The sequence below is a fragment of the Onychostoma macrolepis genome, chromosome 25 (assembly GCF_012432095.1).
Source record: "Onychostoma macrolepis isolate SWU-2019 chromosome 25, ASM1243209v1, whole genome shotgun sequence".
NCBI lineage: Eukaryota > Metazoa > Chordata > Actinopteri > Cypriniformes > Cyprinidae > Onychostoma > Onychostoma macrolepis.
Genome location: NC_081179.1, coordinates 483,781 through 511,280, shown reverse-complemented (window position 1 = coordinate 511,280; position 27,500 = coordinate 483,781). Strand labels below are relative to the sequence as shown.

Here is a 27,500-nt window from a genome sequence, read left to right as displayed (position 1 = left end):
GGGAGCCCACAAGACAGAGGAACTGCAGAAGAAGAATGATTACCCACTGTAACCGATACAGACCTATTAGACAGATAAGAAGAAAACCACTGTAAAGCACTACCACTAATCCCAACCTCCTGCTGTAACCGATCGAACTAAATCCTACGGTGGATTGTATCAAAGGCGGCAGTTAAGTCTTTAAGAAGAGCCGTTTCGGTGCTACGGCGGGCCCTGAGTCCTGATTGAAAACGGTCATGAATGTGGTGGTCTGATAAAAATGCAGACAATTGGAGACCATTTTGCTCTACATATTTTTTATTTTTTTTGTTTCAAAATAGGGTTTGCCTTAGGGTTGTAGATTTTTTTAAAACATGATTTAAAAATATAAATATATATATTTTAAAAGCATATAAAAACACATTATAATATATATTCATGTAAATATTTATTTGGCAATTTTTCTATAGTTTTTAAAATATATTTAAAAAACATAACTATATTGGTAATCACTTTTTTTTTTCTTTTTTTTTTTGCGTTTTTGTATTTTTCCTTGACAGGACAGTAGAGATATGACAGGAAGTGAGGGGGGGGAGTATAGTTTACAATGCTACCAAAAAAAAAAAGAAAAAGAGAAAGAAAGATTATTACAGTATTACAAAAAATATAGTTTTGGTCTCTGGTAGGTTTTCAATCCACATTTAGCCTACATGTAGAATACTGTAAGATTGAAAATGCCCCTGAAATACATTTTGAAATATTTTTAATTTCAACATTACTATACCAAAATATACTTCCTATTTCATATATATCGTTAGGGTTAGGCTTAAGCCGTTTTAGCTGCAATATATTTGCTATATGAGAATATTTAATAAACAGCAGTGGATATTTAAATGAACAATTTATAGAACCTTTAGATAAAATACAAGAGATTTTATTTTATGTTTTGTTGAGTATCATATTTGATCATCAGGCTTTTATGGCTCATATAGAAGAAGAATATGAAGGAAGAACAGAGACTCAAACTGAGCAAAAATATGCTGATATTTATATGCTGAGATTCTGCTGCTTGTGATGTAAATCAGTGAGATGTTTATAACAGTGCAGCAGATACTGACATTAAATGATCTGAATATCAGCGGTCGCTCTGTATCTCCAGTAATATAAATGATGCAAACATATAATGCAGTGCTGACTGAGAGATGAAGAAGTAAACGCTCCTCAGAAGATGTGAGATGGAGATCATTCCTCCGCTGAGGAACAGTGAGAGTAAAGCTCCTCAGAAGGTCCTGAGGATCAGATTCATGCCGGAGACTCCGGTAAAGCCGAGCCGCTTCAGTGAGTGCAGATATGACGGAGTTATTGTGGCGTCTGCAGGCATCAGGAGAGCGGCGCTCTGAAGAGCTTCTCGTCTCTGCTGGCGGTGCCGTGGGATCTGGGCCGGCTCCGCTCCGTCAGGCTGGTCTGGAGGGGAGATCTGGTCTGGTCCAGCTGGATGAGGCGCGTCAGGAACATCATGAGCTGGAACAGCTCCGATCGGGACACGGAGCTCAGCGTCTGGAGGATCCGCATCAAATCAGGAGAGACTCAGGAGAAGTGAGATGCTGTCCGTCAAACACACGACCACTCGTCAGATCCTCAGATGCTTTTCTACATTTCTCAAATCATCTTTATGCATTTGGAATATCATATATAATTTAAAAGCATTTAAATGTATTTTTTTGACAAATACATGGAGGGCAAAATATACTCACGTCATATTTGCAGGAAAAAATGTATGTAGTATATGCTGTAAAAATACACTGGAGGCCCAAATGATCACAACACTAGTGTCTTCAGCAGCTGAAAGTGGTTTGAAGTCAGTTATTTCTATCTTCTGCTGGAGTGTGTCAGGAGGAAATATCACTTTACATTTACAAACATTCATTTAGCCATTAATTGTAATAATCCAGAGAGATTTCTGAGATCTGATCATCATCAGTCTGTCTGGAGTCACGTGAAGAAACAGATCAAACTGAGACTAAATCCAGAAGAACTGTGTCTCGAGACGCTTCAAGAAACCTCCTGCGAAGCTCCTGAGAAACTCTGTTTAAAGCAGCTTTTGTCCTCGCTGCACTCGAGCAAAGCATGCTCACACCAACTGTTGATTTCATTTAGTTAATAGATCAAGAAAATCTATTTATGACATTATTTTTACACAAGTGCCTAAAACTGTTAACAGCGCTGTAGCTTCGCAGGTTTCTTGAAGCGTCTCGAGACACAGTTCTTCCTCAAAACACTTCAGCACGTCAAGAAGCAGCTCATTTCATTAGCAATTACTTCACTGAGAAAACTGAGACGATAGCTTCATAAAAGTTAATATAAAAATATAAAATTAATTTTAATATAAAAGTTAATATAAAAACACTAAAAAGCCATTTAGTCATCTGAATAATCAAATTTACTGTCAAAACGAACACTAAGAATTCTTAATTTATGGGAAACTGATCGAAATGATGTGAGTTTATGAATAAAACATCTGTCCCTTGGTTCAGAAAAATCTACTTCATTCAAAGAGAAACAAGTTTTCATTCCCCATGGACTGATATTTGTTCGTTTTAATCTCAAACACAAATGTCTGTCTTAATGTTTGTTTTCCAGTTCAACCATCTAAACATCCTTAAAAATGACGATACAAAATGTTGTTTTGTAATACATCATTAAGCGTGACTGTAAGGCTTCGTGCTGATTTTAGGACTGGTTTAGACCGCTTGATCTTGAACTGATGCTCAGATGATGACGGTTAAACACAGGGCTCTGATTGGTCGAGTATCAGGAGCAGCCCAGCAGCGATTGGTTGGAAATAGGAAGCTCATCCCACAGATACATGTAGGCCGACATGTTTGACGTTCAGTTTACTTCAAATCACGTCATGTCAAGTTTCTGACATCAGTTTAATTTGCATATTTGAGCTGTTGGATGTGAACTTGTCTTTTCAACATCGATCAGCTTCTGGAAACATCAAGCCTTCGCTCAAACCGTTTCTGAAGACGTGGAGAGTATCTGAGAAATGCAGCAAAGCCTCTGAGAAGAACTGACGTTAATGCATGCTCTGAAGACATTACTGTGTTTCTTTCATGAGAAAATAATCATCAGTGTTAATATCAATAACTCATGCATGAAAATACAGATGACCATCAGTCCAGTTCAGTTTGCTGCTTCATTACAGTTATAAGAGTATTATGTGTGACCCTGCAGCACAGAAGCAGTCATAAGCAGCTCAGCTATATTTGTAGCAATAGCCAACAATATGGGTCAAAATTATACATTTTTCTTTTATGCCAAAAATCATTAGGATATTAAGTAAAGATCATGTTCCATAAAGATATTTAGTAAATTTCCTACCGTAAATAGCAATGCATATTACTAATCAAAAATGAAGTTTTGATAAGAACTTCATTTGAACATCTTTAAAGGTGATTTTTTTCAATATTTCGATTTTTTTGCACCCTCAGATTCCAGATTTTCAAATAGTTGTATCTCAGCCAAATATTGTCCGATCCTAACAAACCATACATCGCTGGAGAGATGATGTATGAATCTGAGTTCATGACTGGTTGTGTGGTGCAGGGTCCAGTTCCTCTGTAAGAAGGGTGTGTTTGCTCCTGCTCTGTAGGGGGTGGTTCTGCGGCGTCTCGGCGGGGGGCTCTCGTCTCAGGATCTCGGAGGAGCAGGAGTTCACTCGCTGCCGGATCAAACATCAGAACACAAACAGCAGCGCTTCAACCCAGTCTGTTTATTAATGCAGTTCAAGTACTCCAAAAAAATTACATCTCTTTGCACAATACGTTCTGAAATGTTACGTAAAAATGTTCAAAGTGAACAAAAATTTAGGTACTGTATAAAACACAGTGAACATTAACAGACAGCAGTATTAATTTTTTTTTTTCTGGTTTTTCATTCGTTTCTCAATTTTAGTGTTCGGCCTATTTTCACCTACGACATCTGGACTCGATTAAGACGTTTTTTTTCAGTGCACTTTTCCTCTATGAAATTTCACCAAGACTACGTAAAAATGAAAAAAAAGTCAAATACAGGCAAATATTCTCTGATCCAGACCGCCGCAAAACCACCGAGCCGGGTTTGTTCCTCGCGGATGGCAGTACGGTGCGCTCGGCCTGGACTCACAAACGCTAAAACAAAAGAACCGTATCAAAACCAACAGAAATCCTCCAGTTACTGTACAGAGTTCACACGAGAGACCAGTCCGTCTCCACCGTGATGAAGATGATGATGATGATGAAGGTGTGTTTCTGTCAGAGTCTGTAAACTAAACATGTTAATGTGACGGTTAGTACCGTGAGAATCCTCCGCTTTCCCATGATGCTCAGTGGCTGCAGTCTTCTGAAGCGATCGCACTGTCATTAAACACAAGTCTGCGCTGCTCTTCATGCACACGTTCCTCATTAGTGGAGTGTGGTGAGTGTGAGTGTACGGCAAGCCACCTTAACATTTAACCCTACAACAGACTAGTGTCCACTCGCACACCGCTAGCACTCGTTCTTTAGCTACTAGTGCGCAGCTTTAGCTATTAGTACCTCTTTAAAAGATAACAGTACCTATCCATTAGATACTAGTGTTTCTTCATTAGATACTAGTGTTTCTTCATTAGATACTAGTGTTTCTTCATTAGATACTAGTGTTTCTTCAAGAGATACTAGTGTTTATTCAAGAGATACTAGTGTTTCTTCAAGAGATACTAGTGTTTCTTCATTAGATACTAGTGTTTCTTCATTAGATACTAGTGTTTCTTCATTAGATACTAGTGTTTCTTCATTAGATACTAGTGTTTCTTCATTAGATACTAGTGTTTCTTCAAGAGATACTAGTGTTTCTTCATTAGATACTAGTGTTTCTTCATTAGATACTAGTGTTTATTCAAGAGATACTAGTGTTTCTTCAAGAGATACTAGTGTTTCTTCAAGAGATACTAGTGTTTCTTCATTAGATACTAGTGTTTCTTCAAGAGATACTAGTGTTTCTTCATTAGATACTAGTGTTTCTTCATTAGATACTAGTGTTTCTTCAAGAGATACTAGTGTTTCTTCATTAGATACTAGTGTTTCTTCATTAGATACTAGTGTTTCTTCATTAGATACTAGTGTTTCTTCATTAGATACTAGTGTTTCTTCAAGAGATACTAGTGTTTCTTCATTAGATACTAGTGTTTCTTCATTAGATACTAGTGTTTCTTCAAGAGATACTAGTGTTTCTTCAAGAGATACTAGTGTTTCTTCATTAGATACTAGTGTTTCTTCAAGAGATACTAGTGTTTCTTCATTAGATACTAGTGTTTCTTCAAGAGATACTAGTGTTTCTTCATTAGATACTAGTGTTTCTTCAAGAGATACTAGTGTTTCTTCATTAGATACTAGTGTTTCTTCAAGAGATACTAGTGTTTCTTCATTAGATACTAGTGTTTCTTCATTAGATACTAGTGTTTCTTCATTAGATACTAGTGTTTCTTCAAGAGATACTAGTGTTTCTTCATTAGATACTAGTGTTTCTTCATTAGATACTAGTGTTTCTTCATTAGATACTAGTGTTTCTTCATTAGATACTAGTACACACTTATTAGATACTAGTATGTATTCCAAATGTTACTGGCAAGATTTTTCATTTTACTAGTAAGATTTTTAATTGAACTCTACAGTGGCATTCTGACTAGTTAAAAGGTTATTAGTACCTAAATAATAATATAACTAGTACCTAAAGAATAAATACTAGCAACTAATGAATAAGTACTAGTATCTTATAAGAATTAGTACCTTTAGAAAGTTACCAGTACCTAAATAAGCGCGGGAAGCTGAAGTTTTGAGGATTAAATGTTGAGGGGCTTGCCATAGAGGTGTGGAGCTATATACAAACAAACACGAACGCACACAGAATGAAGCATGTAAACGGCGGACCGACGCGGAGCCGCCTCCTTCGTTAGCGTTTTTGAGTCCTGAGTGTTGTCAACAAAACTGCAACTGTAAATCTCTTATCGACAGTAGAAGAAATAATCTGTTCTCACATATAATACAGCTAATATCGTTCCTCTATACAGCCGCGCGTCTGCGGAAAAGGGAAGGCGTAACGTTTCTGCTCTTACAAAATAAAAGTCCTTTTCCGTGCTGAAGCTCCGCACGAATCCTTAAAAAGATGTTTGATATCAAACCAGGAGTCTTGAGGGGACGACAGGAGACGCTCTATCTACAGATACCCCGGTAAACCTTGGCACTCGAGGGTAAAACAGAGAAATGATGCGAGGACGGAGAGGAGGGCAGTCTGAGGAAGCGTTATGGACTGGTGTTCCTGTAAAGAGGCTCTCAGCGTCTCATCTGGCCCATCTGGTAGTTCTCCCGGGGCTGGCGCTGGCGCTGGGCCTGGCGTGGAGCGGGCCGCTGGTTCTGGTGAGCGTGAGCGTGCTGGTGCTGGTGCTGGTTCTGGTGCTGGTGCTGGTGCTGGTTCTGCTGCTGCTGCTGCTGCTGACTGGCGTGCTGAGCTCGTCGTCTCTTCAGAGTACCTTCACCAGACAGACAGACAGAGAAGCGCTCTTCAGCATCACACACACACACACCTCAAACACTCAGTCCTGAGACCACAGCAACAAAATCACCTTCAGTTCCTTCTGACCAGAGACCAAGTATTTTATCTGAGGAGACTCTTCAGTTGATCAATACTTTGACTATAGTCAGACGTAAATGAACATTTACAACTGATTGGGAATAATAATAAGATTTACAGGGATATAATGTTTATTATTGGGATATAAACAATTATATGTATCACTATTATTTTTTTTTTCTAAGACAGAAATACATTAGTATTGTAATATTGTACAATACACTGACAAAAGGGGCATAAAATAGAAATAATAATAATAGTACAAATAATAATATTTAAAGGGATATATTTCCAAGATATAAATATAATAAAAAATTTGATTGAAAAATATATAGTTTTTTGTTTAAAAACACACACTCACACAAAAATCAGTTTATCTACTTTTGACTACAGTCAAAAACTGAAGCTCTGATTGGGATAATAATAATAATAATATCCCAATAATAAACTTCATATTTTACTAAATAGATCTTTTATTATTATTAATTCTAAGATCAGTATTGTAATTAGTATTGTACAACTACATTAAGCTTATAAAATGTTTTTTTTTTTTTACACTTGTAAAATTACAATAATCACAAAACCTTGAACTCTTACAATTGAAGAAATTAACTTTAAGTATTAAATTAAATAAAGTATTATTTTGGCGGAAAACTGCAGGGAAACCTTTACATTTCTGACAGGAGTTTCACAAACGTGTCTCGTTAAGAAATCTACACGCATGAAAGCGTGAACTACTGTAAACATCTGTCCACAAACTGTTGGAAAAAGTGTAACATCGCATTGCCAAAATACACGTTAACCTCACAGCACATGCAGAGATTGAGTTTGCTGCATTTACTGTGAAGTGAGATGTGAAAACACTGGATATAAACCCCAAAAACCCCACTGACTCGGTTTCAAATGTCTCAGTGCTGGACTGTGAGGAGATGTGTTACCTGGCAGAGGTTTGGGAGGAGGCAGTTTAGGGTTGCTGCTGGGCGTGTGAACACTGCAGATCTTAATGAACCCAGCCATCAGCATGATGAGAGCGATTCCCATCAGCAGAACCGCCCACCAGTGAGCCTGAGACACAGACACACGATAAACACACGCTCCGAGAGATACACACGATAAACACACGCTCTGAGAGATACGCACACGATAAACACACGCCCCGAGAGATAAACACACGATAAACACACGCTCTGAGAGATACACACACGATAAACACACACCCCGAGAGATAAACACACGATAAACACACAATAAACACACGCTCCGAGAGATACACACACAATAAACACACGCTCTGAGAGACACGCACACGATAAACACACGCTCCGAGATAAACACTGAATAAACACACGCTCTGAGAGACACGCACACGATAAACACACGCCCCGAGAGATAAACACACGATAAACACACGCTCTGAGAGATACGCACACGATAAACACACGCTCGAGATACACACACACAATAAACACACGCCCGAGAGATACACACACAATAAACACACGCTCCGAGAGATACACACACAATAAACACACGCTCCGAGAGATACACACACAATAAACACACGCTCCGAGAGATACACACGATAAACACACGCTCCGAGAGATACACACACAATAAACACACGCTCCGAGAGATACACACACAATAAACACACGCTCTGAGAGACACGCACACGATAAACACACGCTCCGAAATAAACACTGAATAAACACACGCTCTGAGAGACACGCACACGATAAACACACGCTCCGAAAGATAAACACATGATAAACACATGCTCCGAGAGATACACACACAATAAACACACGCTCCGAGAGATAAACACACAATAAACACACGCACACAATAAACACACGCTCCGAGAGATACACACACGATAAACACACGCTCCAAGAGATACACACACGATAAACACCCGCTCCGAGATAAACACTGAATAAACACACGCTCCGAGAGATAAACTCACAATAAACACACGCTCTGAGAGACACGCACACGATAAACACACGCTCCGAGAGATAAACACACGATAAACACACGCTCCGAGAGACACGCACACAATAAACACACGCGCCGAGAGATACACACACGATAAACACACGCTCGAGATAAACACTGAATAAACACACGCTCCTAGAGATAAACTCACAATAAACACACGCTCTGAGAGATACACACACACGATAAACACACGCTCGAGATAAACACTGAATAAACACACGCTCTGAGAGATAAACACACGCCCGAGATAAACACATGATAAACACACGCCCGAGAGATACACACACGATAAACACACGCTCTGAGAGATAAACACAATAAACACACGCTCCGAGATAAACACACGATAAACACACGCTCCGAGAGATAAACACGATAAACACACGCTCCGAGAGATAAACGCACAATAAACACACGCTCCGAGAGATAAACACACAATAAACACACGCTCCGAGAGATAAACACACAATAAACACATGCCCCGAGAGATACACACACGATAAACACACGCTCTGAGAGATAAACACACGCTCCGAGAGATAAACACACAATAAACACACGCTCCGAGAGATAAACACTGAATAAACACACGCTCCGAGAGATAAACACTGAATAAACACACGCTCCGAGAGATAAACACACGATAAACACACGCTCCGAGAGACACGCACACAATAAACACACGCTCCGAGATAAACACACGATAAACACACGCTCCGAGAGATAAACACACAATAAACACACGCTCCGAGATAAACACTGAATAAACACACGCTCCGAGAGACACGCACACGATAAACACACGCTCCGAGAGAAACACTGAATAAACACACGCTCCGAGAGATAAACACTGAATAAACACACGCTCTGAGATAAACACTGAATAAACACACGCTCCGAGAGACACGCACACGATAAACACACGCTCCGAGAGAAACACTGAATAAACACACGCTCCGAGAGATAAACACACGATAAACACACGCTCCGAGAGACACGCACACGATAAACACACGCTCCGAGAGATAAACACACGATAAACACACGCTCGAGATAAACACACAATAAACACACGCTCGAGATAAACACTGAATAAACACACGCTCTGAGAGACACGCACACGATAAACACACGCTCCGAGAGATAAACACATGATAAACACACGCTCCGAGAGATAAACACACAATAAACACACGCTCCGAGATAAACACTGAATAAACACACGCTCTGAGAGACACGCACACGATAAACACACGCTCCGAGAGATAAACACACAATAAACACACGCTCTGAGAGATAAACACACGCTCCGAGAGATAAACACACAATAAACACACGCCCGAGAGATACACACACGATAAACACACGCTCTGAGAGATAAACACACGCTCCGAGAGATAAACACACAATAAACACACGCTCCGAGAGATAAACACTGAATAAACACACGCTCCGAGAGATAAACACTGAATAAACACACGCTCCGAGAGACACGCACACAATAAACACACGCTCCGAGAGATAAACGCACAATAAACACACGCTCCGAGAGATAAACACACAATAAACACATGCCCCGAGAGATAAACACACGCTCCGAGAGATAAACACACAATAAACACACGCTCCGAGAGATAAACACTGAATAAACACACGCTCCGAGAGACACGCACACGATAAACACACGCGCCGAGAGATACACACACGATAAACACACGCTCCGAGAGATAAACTCACAATAAACACACGCTCCGAGATAAACACTGAATAAACACACGCTCTGAGAGATAAACACACGCGAGAGATACACACGATAAACACACGCTCCGAGAGATAAACACATGATAAACACACGCTCCGAGAGATAAACACACAATAAACACACGCTCCGAGATAAACACTGAATAAACACACGCTCTGAGAGACACGCACACGATAAACACACGCTCCGAGATAAACACACAATAAACACACGCTCTGAGAGATAAACACACGCCCGAGAGATAAACACACAATAAACACACGCCCGAGAGATACACACCACGATAAACACACGCTCCGAGAGATAAACTCACAATAAACACACGCTCGAGAGATAAACACACTGAATAAACACACGCTCCGAGAGATAAACTCACAATAAACACACGCCCGAGAGATACACACAATAAACACACGCTCCGAGAGATAAACACACAATAAACACACGCTCCGAGAGATAAACACACAATAAACACACGCTCCGAGAGATAAACACTGAATAAACACACGCTCCGAGAGATAAACACACGATAAACACACGCTCCGAGAGATAAACTCACAATAAACACACGCTCCGAGAGACACGCACACAATAAACACACGCGCCGAGACACGCACACAATAAACACACGCGCCGAGAGATACACACACGATAAACACACGCTCCGAGAGATAAACTCACAATAAACACACGCTCCGAGAGATAAACACACGATAAACACACGCGCCGAGAGATACACACACGATAAACACACGCTCCGAGAGATACACACACGATAAACACACGCTCCGAGAGACACGCACACAATAAACACACGCTCCGAGAGATAAACACACAATAAACAAACACACAATAAACACACACTCCGAGAGATAAACACACAATAAACACACGCTCCGAGAGACACGCACACGATAAACACACGCTCCGAGAGATAAACTCACAATAAACACACGCTCCGAGAGATAAACACACAATAAACACTCTCAGACACAGAATAAACACCGACATGAACACAGACTCGGCACACAGGTGAGACAAACGCACATGCACACGCACACACACACTCACACGCGCACACACACACACACACACACACACACACACACACACACACACAGACTGACGATCTGAGATGACGGGACACGCACCACGATCCACTCGGCGATGTTCTCGTAGAGCTCCGGGTTGAAGATGGCCTTCTTCAGGCGCGCCAGAGGACCGTCGGCGTCCACCAGACGGCACTTCATGAAGACGTCGCAGTAGCCCTTGAAGTCATTGCAGGGCGAGCCGGCCTGGAGAGTGGTCACCTTCTTATTGAAGAAACGGGCGAGACGCTCAGAGCCCGTGCTGCTGCAGGTGCTGGGGTTCACTGCGGACACACACACACACACACACACACACACACACACACAAGAGACAGAGGTTATTCACACGTCTCCGTAACTGATAAACCTGAACTATCACAGTACTGAACTACACTAAAACATAAAAACAATAGTGAAGTTGATCTTTCAGTTACTTTTTTTTTTTTAAACACAAACTAATTTTTAAAATAATACATTTAAATAAATCCACAAATGATTTAAAAGACAAGTGATTATGCAAAGTAGGTTTGCATTGTGAGAACATTTTCAGATTTAAACTAATGAAGTGTGTGTGAGTAGGGGAGTATCTTTAATTTAAGCGCGGTGATTTAATTGAGTGGTGTTTATTGCACGATATGTGGTTCTGATTGGTCAATCGCAGCATTCATGTATTCACTGATAAAACACAATCTTGTTTCACATAAACGCAATTGGCACCATCTTGTGTTTCATTTAGTAATTGCACTGAAAAAGAAATAATAAATGAACTCAAGTTACAGTATGTATCATTTTCCAGATATTCCTGTATATGCACAACATCTCCAAATATGAACTTGATTAAAAATCAATGCTCTCCTATTTATGGATAATACAGGAATCTGAACTTGGCAGCTTGATCTTCATTAATGCAACATGTGCATTTGGTTCTGATTATTATAATAATCCTATATTATTATTAATCATCAACTGATTATGAAATTATGTCATGTTAAAGCATTCTGAATCTTGACTCGAAGGAAATTAAGCTACTGTGAGAAGAGAGACGTGCAAGAAATTACAGTAATATGCAATGTAGAATTATTAGCAGTGTTTTAAACATGGTTTTGGCAAGAGTTGTTCAATTTAAGTGTTTTTAAGACCTTTTTAAGAAAGAACCTCAAAGGAATAAATGAAAGGGAACACAATTTGTCATTATGTTTTCTTAATGAGTTGTATTAGTGGCACTTCAAAGTTTGAAAATGCAACTTCCAACAGATCTCCTTCACATTTTAATTCATTAAAAAATAGCCCAGCTAGAACATTAAAATAACTTTATAAAATAAAAATCTACTTAAAACGAGGACGAATATCTGCCAGTGGGGAATGAAAACTTGTTTCTCTTTGAATTAATCATAAACTCATTATGCTTAGAAAACTAGACTTCATGTCTTCATTTTGCATCTCCAGTAAATGCATCTTGAATTAAGGATGTTTAGATATTTGAACTGGAAAACAAGACAAAAATACTGAGGAAGATGTCATTTTTTTGCAGTGCATGCAGCATTTAAAGCCGTGACTTCATGAATGTCAGACGTGCACTGAGACCGTTTAAGACCTGAGTGTGCATATAATATTGGTGATATACATCAGAATCTGAAGCTGTGTACTGACTTTTCTCCATGCAGCACACGTGGCAGAGCTCGGTCTCGTCTTTGCCGTCCACGCTGGCGCAGGTGCAGACCTCCAGACCGTACTTCTCACAGATGGAGCCGGAGCAGCCCTGAAACACAGAGCGCAGGAGTGAGACGCTCCGTCACAGAGCGATGCAGAGATCTGACGATACGAGTACACAGCTGTCTCTGTATCGATATCGCAGCAGTGGACCGCGCTTCATTTGAATACAAGAACACCTTTAAAACTGAGTGGAAACGTTCTATTCTCAGAAGAGTGTAATTCATCACCTGTTCATTTATGAGAGAGGCTGTGTATGAATTACTACCGTTTATACTGCGTTTCTCTATTAACAGCAAAGCTGTGGCTTTAATTGCTTTAGAAATGATGATGTTACCAGCTCGTTGTTGAGAAAGATATTTGATAAGATACTTGAGGGATGAAGCTATTTAATCGATAACGCTGCGGTCAGCACTGAGACGGTTCTGCGTAGCAGTGAAGACTGCACAAATGAACACACTCTGTGTTTAAAAAAATAAAAATAAAAATGAGAAGCGTTCTGAACTAATGCGCTATGATAACCCACCAGCAATGTAAAGATGATTTTTTAATATATGTGACCCTGGACCACAAAACCAAAAAAGTCTTAAGTCGCTGGGGTATATTTGTAGCAATAGCCAACAATACATTGTATGCGTCAAAATTATCCATTTTTCTTTTATGCCAAAAATCATTAGGATATTAAGATCATGTTCCATGAAGATATTTTGTAAATTTCCTACCGTAAATGTATCAAAACTTCATTTTTGATTAGTAATATGCATTGCTAAGAACTTCATTTGAACAACAATATTTAGATTTTTTTGCACCCTCAGATTCCAGATTTTCAGATAGTTGTATCTCAGACAAATATTGTCCGATCCTAACAAACCATACATCAATGGAAAGATTATTTATTCAGATTTCAGATGATGTAGAAATCTCAATTTCGAAAAATTGACCCTTATGACTGGTTTTGTGGTTTATGGTCACATATTAGAATGAGTACATTAAAATATAAATTTATTTATAAGAGTACATTATTATTTATGGGCTTAAAAACAAGATGCAAACAATCAGAATATTGTACCTGGTGGGGAGTGCCCAATATTAACATGAAACATACGCCATTACGTATATTGTAGACTACTGTGGTAACAGTTATGTACCGTGCACACGCACGCACGCACGCACGCACACACACACACGCACACACACACACACACACACACACACACACACTGCGTAGGGACGGAACAATTACCGGTTTGACGATAAATCATGATAAAATTCCCCACGGTTAGAATTATTGTTTCATATTGTAATTACCATAAACCCGTCTTGGATTACCGCGATTTGAACAACTGAGGATAAATAAATACGGTCCAGCATAAAGCAGGGTTTTCAGTAAGTCTCAGGTGCGCACAGCAGTAGAGTAACGTTAGTGTAGTTTTGTGTGAAAACATGGAGGAAAGCTGCGAGGCTTTATAAGAGTGCTGAGGAATTATACAAATGATTATATGAATGTACCTCTGAAGATTCAGACTTCTTCAGAAAAGACTGGATGGCATTTTGTTTTCATCTTCGCTCCATGTAATACCTAATAAAGTAGCGTTTTAATCGTAATGCTGCTTTGTTCACGGAGGTTACGGTAAACAGCTGTAGTTCTGCTGCTCCATCAGCGCCACCTGCTGTCAGAGACTGGATTCACATTCAGCCTGTGAACAGCTGTCTGGACTAAACAGACCGGATCTGCATGCCCTGCTGTCATTTATGACCGGCTGAGTCATGTTTTCAGTCATGTTGTTATTTAAAATCCGGACATTGTTTTAGTGTTTATGCAAACAAAAAGTCATTTTCTTTGTTGATTTTAAATATAAAACCTGGTGAAAGGATGTGTGTCAGTAGTTTTTGAACACTTCCAGCACATTTAAACGATACGGTGATTACACTGATGCGTGCTGACTGAGGTCACGGTCAGCGTGGTCAGAAGGTCTCTGGAGCCGCGGCTCGGGTCACTCACCCCGTTCAGGCAGACCTGTGTGTCCCCGTGGCAGGCGGTGAAGTTGGCTTTGGGCTCTGAGGTGGGGCACTGGGCCGAGGCTCCGTTACACATGCCCTGATGAGCGCACTCCGACTCCTCGCGACACTTCTCGTTCCGGCCCTTGTAGGAGCACTCGGCCGTGCAGCAGGGGCCCTGACTCGGACTGCACACACAACACATCCCGCCTCACACACACGCTTACAGTGAACTTACACCACTTCTCACACCATATTCATCAATGCTACTTTACAACAAAAATCTGCTCAAATTTATCATAACACGTTTACTAAAATTAATGACTATTAATGCTACTTGTTTCTATTTGTTTTAATAAGTACAAGCTGCGACTGCGCCAGACGTTACTCCACGCAGAGAACATTCACTGAGTATTGTGATTTAACCAATATTACGAGTTAAACTCAGGACCTGAATTTCATTTTGGAAACTTGTTTCTGTATAACAGTAGACAAAAATATACAAAAATTGAATAAACTGTCAATTTAAACCAGATTAAAGTTTCAAAAGTTCTTCAGTGTTAGTTGTTTGATGAGCATTAATGACAGCTGCAGACACAAGACTGATACACACGCATTTTCTCTCTCAAACATTTACATTCACTTACTGACTGTGTTTACGAGGATACTCACCAGGATGGCCATTTCGACGTCATTTTGCGTGTATCTGACCGCTTAAGCGCAACAAGCTGTGAAAAATACCTCGATATGATACTCGCAAGGCGGCTTTATACTTTGCACACTTAGGCTGTGAGCACACAGAAAACCGCCTTTAAAGCACACGAGTACCGAACGGCTTAAAAAGACTTTAAAAGACGTCCAAATGATAGATTTTTGTGACGATGCAACAATGACCAGATGAGGCGAGTGACCGTTCTGTCGCCGGAAGCTGCGTGCAGCAGCGATCAATAAACACGAGTTTCCTAATCAGAAATTGGACGTGAACGGCGTCTCAAGTCGTATCTACTACTCTTCTGTAGTAAGAGTTCTGAGTTAGGCGGGCCGTACACTTTAAACATGTGGCGGGGACAATGCTTGCAGCTGTCAATGCTATTCATTATTATTATTATTAATTTTTTAACTACATCACCTCATCTTGTCGTTACAGTAGTGAATTTTTATATATAGGCATTTGAAGCATATTTTATGTATTATAAACAGGGAAATAAACGTGTATTTGATTAAAATTCCAGAATGGCATCTAGTGCGCTGAATGTTTATGGTCATGACAGCACATGAAGAGAAGCGCTCTCGCTCAGCACAGCGGAGTGCATCGTTTTGTTAACTTTGTGGTTTATTATTATTTTGAGTCTTTGGGACGCGGTGACACACGACCCTCTCACAATATACTGAGATCTATCGCTTCTGCCGCTCAGAAATGTTCACGCAACCGACCCGACCCGGATCACTTCTTACCCGAACCAGACGTGAATAAATCAGTAAAAAAGAAAGACCTGACCCGAGGCCCGATGAAATTAGACCTGTGTCCGAACACGGAGCAGAACGTGAACAGCCCTGCGTCGGTCAGGAAGCTCAGTGTCCCGCTGACCGATTCGGCTGCTGCTCCAGTACTTATCTATTACTGATCTTTATATTGCTCCTGTCTGATGGATACATGTTTATTTCTGAGTTCGGCTTTAAAGTGTGACCGGATTTGAAAAATAAACGTGATAAGAAGCAAATTTAACAGCGTTACTCAGCTCATCTCTGGTGAGGGGCTTCTGCGCACTGAACAGAGAAGCCCTGCACGAACACGCAGCGGACTGTCCTGATCTCGTATGGACTTCGAGGTTACAGACGTAGGATATGTTCCTTTTCTACATGTGTTTCTCAAATGAACTTAACACGAACGCACAAGTTCGTATCCGGGATAGTGTAAAAGAATTCGGGTCTTATTTGGAAAAAGCACATTTATTTTTAAATTTGAATGTTTGGATCTAAGTGGACCTGTGAAGACCTGTAACCTGAATAAGGATCACAGAAATCCGGCTGGAGAAACACAGAGCACCGAGTGCTGTACCTGCAGACTTTGCTGGGCTTGAGTTTGCACTTCCTGTTGTCCGGCTGATTAGCGTCGTAGCAGCAATCGTCTTTACACTGATCACTGTAGCCACAGTCACACTCCTCACCCGGCTCCACCAGACCGTTCCCACAGATGGGCTGTCCGGACTCTGTGACACACACACACACACACACACACACTCGTGTCAGTGCTCCAGCTGAAGATCAGACTCTGACTCTGCTGCTGGTCTCGTCTGGATATGTGAAGGTGACGTGACTCCGTCCGCTCGTTCTGAGACTCACCCACGAAACAGGTTCCGCGCTTCTTCTCCAGCACCTGGCTGATGTTCTTGACGCTGCAGACGGAGAACTTGTTGTTGTTCAGCTTGTCTCCGGATGTGGCTCGAGCGTACATGATGTAGTTCCCTCGCTCCTTCTTATCCTGGCTCTTGGACTCGCCCGGAGTGCACTCCGACCCGGAGTCATGCTGCGGACCACCATCACAATAACCATCATCATCATCATCTCTGCTCATCAACACTAGAATATGGACATAACTTTCACTGCTCCTTCTGAACAAACGTCTTGTTTTCCAGATCCTTAAATCAAGACTCATTTACTGGAGAAACTAAACTACATAAAATATGTTTTGTTTTATGAAAAACCAAGAACAAATAGAGTCAGAAAAATCAACTTAATTCAAAGTTTGAAAGATATTTGTTCTTTTCAAGCAAAAACTTACATTTCTCAAAAAACACGACTTTATATGTTCATCTCTTGATTTAAGATGATTAGATATTTGTACTGAGAAACAAGACTAAAAAGTCCGTTTTTTTGGGTGTGAATGCAGTTATGCAGCATTTAATGCCTTAAATGACTTGAGACTTTTTAAGGCCCCGTTTAAATCGAGGAATAAGCTGTAAGTGCTGTTATTCCTGTATGTACTCCCTGTGTGTTGTTCTCAGTCAGATCATCTTCACTCACCGGGGAGCCGAAGTTGTGTCCGACCTCGTGAGCGAAGGTGATGTGTGAGACTTTGGGCGGCACGTGCGAGGCGTAGTTCTGCACCGTGATGATCCCGGTGTTCAGAGACTTCTTCTTCCCGTCAGAATACAGCTTGTTCTTCTCACAGATTCCTCCAGAGCTCCCTGAGAAACACACGCAGCAGCATCAGAGGCCTGAGGCAGAAGCGCTCGGTCTGAGAGAACATCTTTATAACGAGCGGCGGTTACCGGCTGGAGCGCCGACCCAGGCCAGACCCAGCACGCCGTCGTCAAAGTCCCGGTCCGTGAACACGTACGCCAGGCAGTAATCGTCGTGATTCTGCTCCGAGTTCAGCTCCAGAAACTTCTCCACGCCGATGTTAGCGAAGCGGAAGGGGTTGGAGCGATCGCGCTCGTCGCTGGTGGTGTTTATCTGAGACGAGTCCAGCAGCACAACACTGTCAGAAACAGCTGCTGCGTCGAAACCTGGGCCTTCAACAGCTCCACATATACTGACAACCAGCTGCTAATGAAACTCTCTCAGTTTCATTCAGTTTCATTGATACGGAAGCACATTTCCACCACATAATAATAATAATTATGACATGAAAATTTGTAATTATGTCATAAAAAGTAAATAAAAAAGTCACAATTATGATACAAAGTTATGATGTCATAATTTTGACTTGTCATCAAACGTAATTTTTTCTTCTGTGGTGGAAATGGTCTTCCATAAAGTACTAAAATATCAAAAACTAAAACTGAAATAATTAATAAAAACTATAGACATTAAAAAAACTAAAATGTTAAAACTGGGAAAATCCAATTCAAAATTATTAATGTAACGGTGTTAAAAAGCAGCTTGTGTATATAACAGAGTTATTATCATTTACTAATAAAAAAATAATAATAAAAAAATGTATTTAAAATAGAAGAACTAAAAACACAAATATGAAAAAAAAAAAAATTCAGCTAGTTGCCAAGGCAACATTTTTAATATTCAGTTTAAGGGGAAAAAAATGATTTGGTGAATGTCATAATTATGACATAAAATTTCAATTTTGTATTTCCTAACTATGACTTTTCATATATTTGACTTTGTGTCATAATTTCAGATTTTAAGCCATGATTTTGACTTGCGTAATAATTTTGACTTTATATCTTGTTTCTTACAAGGGCTTTCATAAAGTATCAAAATAAATCACCCACACTACAGAATGACTAAACCTTTAACTAAAATGAAACAGAGTAACCATAACACTTTCAGTCTCACTTCTCCTAAGAGTACGTGAGTGACCGTGTGATATCTGTGTTTAATCACCCGTATCCTCTTGACCATGAAGCTGATGTTGCGGATGCCCATGAAGTCCGTGCCCTGATAGATGGCATCGATGGCCTTGACGTGACTGGAGATCTGCGCAGGAACACAGAGCATCATCATCAGCATCATCAGCATCATCAGCATCATCATCACTGATCCAGCGTGTCAGCACGCACCTGAGCGATGACCGCCTCTCTGGTCTTGTAGTACTTGTAGAAGAGGTGATCGGTTTGGATGAAGAGCTGGCAGGTGTTCTTCTCCACCTGCGTCATCCTCTTCTTCCTCAGTAAGACGTGGTCATCTGTGGACCTGCTCTCCAGACTCGGCTCCTGAGGGGAACACATCACCTGAGAGTCAGCTGCGGTCTCTCTGAATGAACACTGACGCAGACGCAGACGCCTGACCTCGGCCGGTTCCTCCAGCGCAGACGCCTGGTACCTCTTCATCCGCTCGAACACCGACGAATCCGCGCAGCCGCCCTCCGGCCCGTATTTGTGCGGATACTCTGATCACGTGACAGAGAGGACACACCGTCAGAACCTCAATAACCTTCATCATGATGACATTTAAAGGTATTCACGGCAAAGTAAATAAATGCCTTCATTTGATAACCGGAAACAAATATATAAAAACACAAAAAAAACAACAACACAGCCTTATGACATTTTGTTTTTGTATTTTATATTCTATTGTAAAAATACATTTTAATAAATTAAATTTAATAAATTTTTTTTTTTTTTTTTTATGCATTCAAATAATTAGACATGTTTAAAAACAGAATTTGGTAACAAATAAAAGAGAAAGTGGGAATAATAAATAAAGAATTTCATAGGGCCCTAATAATATAATAATAAATGTGTTCAATTGTATACGTTTCATGATTTTAATTAATTAATTAGACATTACTTTTTGATTAATAAAATGTAATTTGACTATTAAAAAAAAAAAAAAAAAAAAGTCAATTTTCAAACTGATTTCATAGGGCCCTAGTTTAGGGTTAGCGGTCAGTTAAACAGAAAACATGTGACCTCCGAATGCACGATCGACCAATCAGAATCAAGTATTTCAGAGAGACGTGTCATAAACAGTTAACTACACCGAAGCTGTTCATAATTATCACAATATATATATCATAGAGGCACAAAAACATCTCGTGTAACAAATTATGTTAATGAATGGGATCTTTATAAAATGTCTAATTGTTTTATTAACTAACGTTGTCAATGTGCAATTCTTTTGTTACAGTATTCATGAATCTGCTAAATTTAGTTAGTAAAAACACCGCTGCTCATTGTTTGTTCACGTCTGAGGTTTATAAAATATGACCAGAAACAACTTTTGTTTTCAGTTATATATTAGTAAAAGTTGAAATGAACATGAACTGCTAATCAATACTTCAGAAGTATTTTTCATCGCTGGTTCCTGTTAACTAATGTTGACAAGTGCAAACTTATTGTGAAGTTTATGATTATGAACAGAGACATCTACAACCTACTATCTGAAGCAACAAATCAGCTGAAATCAGTCAGACGCGCTGGAACTGGGCTTCACGAGTCTGACTCCGTTTTCAGAGGAACACTCGCAGCTTAGAACGAAGCTCGGCTAAAACCACGACTCGAGACCGTTTGGTCCTGAAGCGCTGAAGGTTAATCACCACACACTGGTCTACGAGCGCTTACTGTACGTGATCTCAGCGTCTGACACGTGTTTGCTCATCGGATAAACACACGCAGTCTCGTGAATAATTATGAGCCGGAGCCGCACTAGAACGTGAGGAAACCTCTCAAGAGCTGTTTCTCCTGCGGTTAAAGTGCATGCGTGGTCTCCTCTGAAGCTCAGTGTTTGGAGAGGCACTCACGGATGTCGTCCTCGTGGTAGATGACGGAGTGGAACGGGACGTTCTTATCCTCCAGGTATCTCTCGACCGGCTCCACGTAATACGTCCCTCGATGGGTCTGAATGAAGCCCTCGAACTTCCCGTCCACCACCGAGCCGTGCGTCAGAGAGCCCTGTTCACCTGAGGACAGACGGATCCGGATCAGACCACACGAACTGACCGAGAAGAGCCGGATCTCAGACACGACACCAGACCTGCTCGTGATTCTGAGAGTCTCTGCTCGCCAAGACTGCGCTTATTTCATCAGAAACACAGTACAAACTCTGCAGTAATGATGCTGAAAATACAGCTGTTTTAAATTCTAATAATATTTCAGAGTCACATGATCTTCAGAAATCACTCTAATATGCTGATTTGCTGCTCAACACACATTTCTGATTATTATCAATGTTGAAAACAGTTGTGCTGCACAATATTTTTGTGGAAACCGTGATGCATTTTATTTTTCAGGATTCACAGATGAATAGAAAGTTCAAAAGAACAGCATTTATTTGAAACAGAAATCTACTGTAACATTAGAAATGTCTTTACTGGCATTTTTGATCAATTTAATGCAGCCTTTTTTGCGATGTGGCAAAAAAAATAAATAAATAAAAAATTGAGAATCAGTCAAACGTTCTGAAAAAAAAATTGAGATTAGATTTATGATTTTTAACTACTCAACTTGAAAATGTAACTCCAACATGATTCAAGTAACTTGTTCTTCATTAACCCTCGAGTTAAAGACAATTCTATTCCGAGTGCAGCATGCATGTGAATGTTAGACAGATCACTTGTTAAATATCTTTGCAGAAAAGATGCATGAACTACAACTACATCTTCTACAGACTTATTTTATACATATTATATGTTCAGGAATAATACGAGGAAAATGCTTTAAGTCATTTTGAATTTCCATGAATTTTTAGTTTTTTTTTTAAAGTTTAACACAGGAAGACTATAAAGGTTCTGTAAAAACAACAGCAGCTCTCAGTCTGTCACCGTGATGCAAACATGAAATATCAGACTGTATATTACTGTATATCTGACATTTCATGTTTGCATAATGGTTGCATCTTTACAGGTTTTTTATTGGCTTGCACTGCTTCTCCATTGTTCTGTGTAAACCTGTTTGACTGAATTCTTTTCTCTTTACTGCTATCATTGGAATATTGAGTCTAATTCTAACGTTTGGTAATATTTCTATTCAAAATCGTGATTCCTCAATTTCTAAAAAATGTAATAGTGACAAAACATTAAATTGGAATGAATCGGCCAAGCCCTAAATGGAAGTATTGATGTATTTGCTTGATCAGTTCTGTAAATACACTGCTGAAGAATGATCTGGAGTTTATCACCGTATATCTCTCCGGTGTAGATGTGCGAGGTGTCGTAGTCCAGCTGCTGTCCAGACATCTCCAGCTTGAAGTCGTCTGAAAACAGCCTGGTGTCTCGCTTCATTCGCAGGTTGAAATGTCTGAGAGACGGAGACAAGCAGCAAGAAGAGATGAACGCACACATAAAGCAGATTCAGAGTACAGCCATCAGATCTCTCAGCGCTGTCCGGATCAGTTCTAGACAAATCTCTCCTCATGTACAGTAACAGTCAGAGATAATTATGACCGACACCTGACGTGACCGGATTTAGTGTTAAGAAATCTTCTCTTAAAGCTTGTGTGTGATTATTTTGTAATTGTTTTTATATTATATTCCACTGCAGTGTGGGGTAATACGGTCTCTCTCTGGCCACTTTAGCTGAATCTTATATACAGTAACAGAGCTTGTGTGGGACAAGCTGATTTTTTGAAGGAGCAAGTGAAAGACTGGACAACTAATCTGATTAAAACATCTAATTAGGAAAGCACTGAAATCTGGGCGAGAATGATTCTGATTTTATTACTGTCGGTGTAAACGGTGATAACATATAGCCTAGTTAAGCAACATGACATGACCGAGAGCGCAGTTTTCCCTGAAAACCACAATTGCAAATTTGACATCGATTTTATGCAAGAGTTCAAACAAGTAGTTAATATACATTTTAGTACAATATTGTCAATGTTGACTGTTTTTGCTCGATTTGGTAAACAAAAATAGTTCCAAACAAAGATTATAGTCACGTATGTCTGAGCAACACAGTGGTGTTTCGTTAATGAATGATTCAGCGTTTTTGAATTAATCAGATAAGTCAATGACTCAATAATGCATTCATTAAGACAGGCACTTGCTTCATTCTTGAATGAATCTGTCGTCTGAACGAATCGTTTGAGTGAATGAAACTCATTAAAGACAGTCACTTGCTGCCACCTACTGGCGGTTTACTTTCATATTTAAAAGTAGCTTATCTGTGCATTTTTTCCAACAATTCATATTTGTATAATAAAAAAACTAGATTTTAAACCCCAAGCTCATAGCATTATTTATGTTGTTGTAATTTTGCAGTGTAAATGCATTCATGCTACATTTCAGCTTCATTAAACTGTGTGTGTAAATGCATCTAATGCCAGTACAGCTTCTTCTGTTTCTTCTGCAGTGGAAAGATCAGTTTGCTTATTATTAATTTTTTTGATTAGTAACAGCCCTATATTATATTAAATAATTTATTAATAAAATATACGAATTTGATATGAAAGATGACGCATGCATTTAACACAATTAGGGGAAAATGCCCCTTGAATAGGCAAAAAATGACCAGGAAATCAATTTAAATAAATTATAGTATGTCATATAAAACATAATTTCCCAAAAACAAAATTGTGGCTAGTTAAAATGTTGAGTGGATAGTACATTTGGAAAACAACACAGTAGCCACAGTTGCTGGTGAGCAAAAAAGTTAATGTCAAGAACAGTATATTACATATTCATTAGTGCGGTCAAACTATTAATCGCGATTAATTGCATCCAAAATAAGTTTGTGTTTACAATATGTGTACTGCGTATATTTATTATGTATATATAAACACACACACACATGCATGTGTATATTTCAGAAATTTTTTTATATTTATATTAAATATATTTATTTATAATATAAATTATATGAATATAACTATATACCATAAATACATGTAAATAATTTCAAAATTTATACTGTGTGTGTATTTATATTTATATATACATAATAAAAATACACAGTGCTGTCAAACGATTAATTGCATCCAAAATAAAGTTTTACTAATATTTATATGTTGTTTTAACTTGTTGTTTGTTTGTACTATCTCAAAAGCATTTTGCAAAATTCAAATATATATGCAAATTTTAAAAGTGCTATAAAAAATAAAGCTTATTATTATTATTATTTTGCTGTGTTCAAGCTGTGTCGGACTGGATTTATGAAACAATACCTATAACCAGTTTCTCTGATGCCAAGATGGATTCAAGGTGTTGACGACAGAAATACTACATGAATCCACCGTTAAAATCATCAGGGGTCAGTTGCTCAAAAGGTTGAATCTGGATCAGAATGGTCTGGGTTTGGGAATCCCATGTTTTGTTATCCAGGATCAGGAAACCCATCTTACTTCTGTGCCAGTTTTTCAAAGCAAAATTGGATTGGATCTCCCTGATCCAGATACACACTTTTTCAGATTTCCAAATTTGGATTACTAGTGCTCCCTAAAGAGACATGATGATGGGGAAAAAAATGAGATGGGGGGGGGGTTGCCAGTTCTGCATTCTGGTTTTGCATTTACACAAATAACTACTTCTGACTGCTCCATCTCTGATGATTGTGCCAATGTAGTTTACAATCAGTGATTAAAAAAAAAAACACTTTAAATGGAATATGTAATATTTTTGTTGGATATTGACAGCTTTTTGGGGATATATTATGTTACAAATGTTGTATTCTTTTTACTGAAATCCACCCTTCTGCTGGGATCAGAATAATCCAAAAGTATCCCAATCTTACTAAAACTTTTTGAACAACACAAACTGAGGATTTGATCCAGATCAAAACCAAGATTGGATTTTGTGATCTAATCTGAATTCAGAATCCTTTTTTTTTTTCTCTCGGTAGAACAACCCATTTTCAAGATTGGACCCAATCCGATCAGATCACTTCTGAACCCTGTAGATGAGCTGGAAGGATCCTCACCTGCCGTGTGCGTGGAACTCCAGCTTCAGCTCGCGCTCCTGCAGTGAGAGCGCTCTCTTGGCTCTCTGATGCTCACTGTGCAGCAGATCCGTGTCGTACGACAGACCCTCGTAGTGCCGGATGTACTTGTTCAGGGGGTTGCCATAGTAACCTGCCAGACCACATGTGACAGTGAGCACGGCTGCGATTGGCCCATGGTGATCACGTGACTCGTGAGAATAAACAAGCTCAGTTCACACGTAACACGTCAGATATTTGCAGCTACAGTGACATTGCATGGAATATTAGCACATCAGGGCAAACGTGTGCATGAAACATGAAGCTGATCACAGGATAATAACTAATACAGCACTGTGGAATATGAAAGGAACACATTATTCATTTAATCTGACACCAACATGAAGGGAAATCTTACGATTCATTCTGTTGATCTAAAGCGTGAGCCGTCAGTTCAACATTCAGCTGAACTTAAAAAGCAAAGCAGCGTTATATTCAATCTTGTAATAACACATGTATAATATATGTTTAAAAGCTAAGGCTGATACTGATATCTAGAGAGCAGAGCAGCCCAGGGTTATAATCGTAAAAAAAACATTTTATTTTAAAACAATAAAAGGCATTTTGCTACTTATAAAATAAAATAAACTGGGGGGAAAAACCTAGTTGCCAAATTATCTAATTTTCATTGTTTAAGTAGGAGTAATAAAATAGCTAAGACTAAAACTGAAAATAAAGAAAAAAAATATTAAAACAAAGTACACAAAAATTACTAAAACTTAAATTAAAATAACAAACTAATGCAAACTATAATAGTACATGAATCATACAAGAGAAAAAACAACAACACTGGTGTGGCCAATGACCATTATATATTAAAATATCAATATCAACTTGAGATGAGATGAACATATAATTGCTATAATAATATTTTTACCAAAATAATTTCTAAATTTATTTGACTTTGTCAATGCTGTGGCTTTGACTGGGACACCAGAATGCTGCTGATGATCTCAGATACTGATCAGTATATGGGTGTATGACTGATAAAGCGCTCATCTCTGATACAGATATATGATTATTAATATCTGGATGAGGCCCGATCCATCTGGAGCAGCTCCAGAGATGCTGTGCATTAAACCTGAGGAGCTGCTGTCGTTACCATCATCAGCAGCTGTCCATCAGTCATCACTGAGAGATTATTCAGATATATACTGTTTATTAATCATCAGCAGCTGTCCATCAGTCATCACTGAGAGATTATTCAGATATATAACGTTACTGTATATTCCTCAGCAGCAGCTGTCCATCAGTCATCGCTGAGATTATTCAGATATGTACAGTATGTACAGCAGCAGCTGAGATTATTCAGAGATATATACAGTATGTACAGCAGCAGCTGAGATTATTCAGAGATATGTACAGTATGTACAGCAGCAGCTGTGTTGTGGTGTGTTTATGGGAATGATGGAGAATCATGGAGTCTCCTCCATCATCATCCTCTGAAGCTGGATGTGTGTTAGCTCCTGTCTCAGCCCAGGACCCTCGCATCCCGGGCTCTTTTGACAGATTTCAGCTCAGAGAAGCGTTCCGGACCGAATCCGCCGCGAACATCGACGGGAACCGGCGGATTTGCGGGAATAACGGAATAACGGTCGCGTTAGCGCTAGCATTAGCCGAGCTGCTATCGCGCAGCATCACCGAATCAGAGCAGAACCGGTCCAAAACACACACTCACACTCACCTCGAGCGGACCTGAGGGAGCACAGGAGGCACAGCAGCACCGCGAACACGGCCGTCATCGCGGACAAACGCATGTTTAGCGCATGGATGATGGACGGGGCTGGGTTTTATTGTTTACAGCTTCAGTCTGGGTTTGGGGGCTTTGCGTGCTGACGTCAGACGCACAGAGCGCGTCAGCGAGCCCCTCCCCCACGCCTTTATTCCGCGAGCGCGCAGGCAAAACCGAGATTTACAGCAAACACTAAATTAATTTGAGAAGGT

At 39.7% G+C, this 27,500-nt stretch overlaps 2 protein-coding genes across 4 annotated transcripts in view; one reads left to right on the top strand and one right to left on the bottom strand.

Moving 5' to 3' along the window:
- Positions 1–4,814, top strand: part of LOC131534040 (hepatic triacylglycerol lipase) — a 14,290-nt gene extending 9,476 nt beyond the window's left edge. For 2 of the 3 annotated variants that reach the window (XM_058766666.1, XM_058766665.1), the window contains exons 8-9: positions 1,357–1,575; positions 3,635–4,814. In XM_058766666.1, coding sequence (XP_058622649.1) covers positions 1,357–1,575; positions 3,635–3,761 — 346 coding nt within the window. In that variant the 3' untranslated portion in view covers positions 3,762–4,814. The remainder of the gene's footprint in view (positions 1–1,356; positions 1,576–3,634) is intronic. The other variant, XM_058766667.1, reaches the window with a different exon arrangement.
- A 700-nt stretch (positions 4,815–5,514) lies between these two features.
- The window catches only part of LOC131534697 (disintegrin and metalloproteinase domain-containing protein 10-like), a 22,483-nt gene continuing 497 nt past the window's right edge, over positions 5,515–27,500 (bottom strand). The window contains exons 1-16 of the mRNA XM_058767723.1: positions 27,241–27,500; positions 25,500–25,650; positions 22,765–22,883; positions 21,389–21,547; positions 19,935–20,035; positions 19,707–19,859; positions 19,531–19,623; positions 18,459–18,642; positions 18,211–18,374; positions 17,530–17,713; positions 17,246–17,396; positions 15,191–15,374; positions 13,129–13,237; positions 11,542–11,762; positions 7,566–7,692; positions 5,515–6,526 (exon numbers count right to left, since the gene is read on the bottom strand). The exon at positions 27,241–27,500 is cut by the window's right edge and continues 497 nt beyond it. Of these exons, the coding sequence (XP_058623706.1) occupies positions 6,330–6,526; positions 7,566–7,692; positions 11,542–11,762; positions 13,129–13,237; positions 15,191–15,374; positions 17,246–17,396; positions 17,530–17,713; positions 18,211–18,374; positions 18,459–18,642; positions 19,531–19,623; positions 19,707–19,859; positions 19,935–20,035; positions 21,389–21,547; positions 22,765–22,883; positions 25,500–25,650; positions 27,241–27,313 (2,370 nt within the window). The 5' untranslated portion in view covers positions 27,314–27,500 and the 3' untranslated portion in view covers positions 5,515–6,329. The remainder of the gene's footprint in view (positions 6,527–7,565; positions 7,693–11,541; positions 11,763–13,128; positions 13,238–15,190; positions 15,375–17,245; positions 17,397–17,529; positions 17,714–18,210; positions 18,375–18,458; positions 18,643–19,530; positions 19,624–19,706; positions 19,860–19,934; positions 20,036–21,388; positions 21,548–22,764; positions 22,884–25,499; positions 25,651–27,240) is intronic.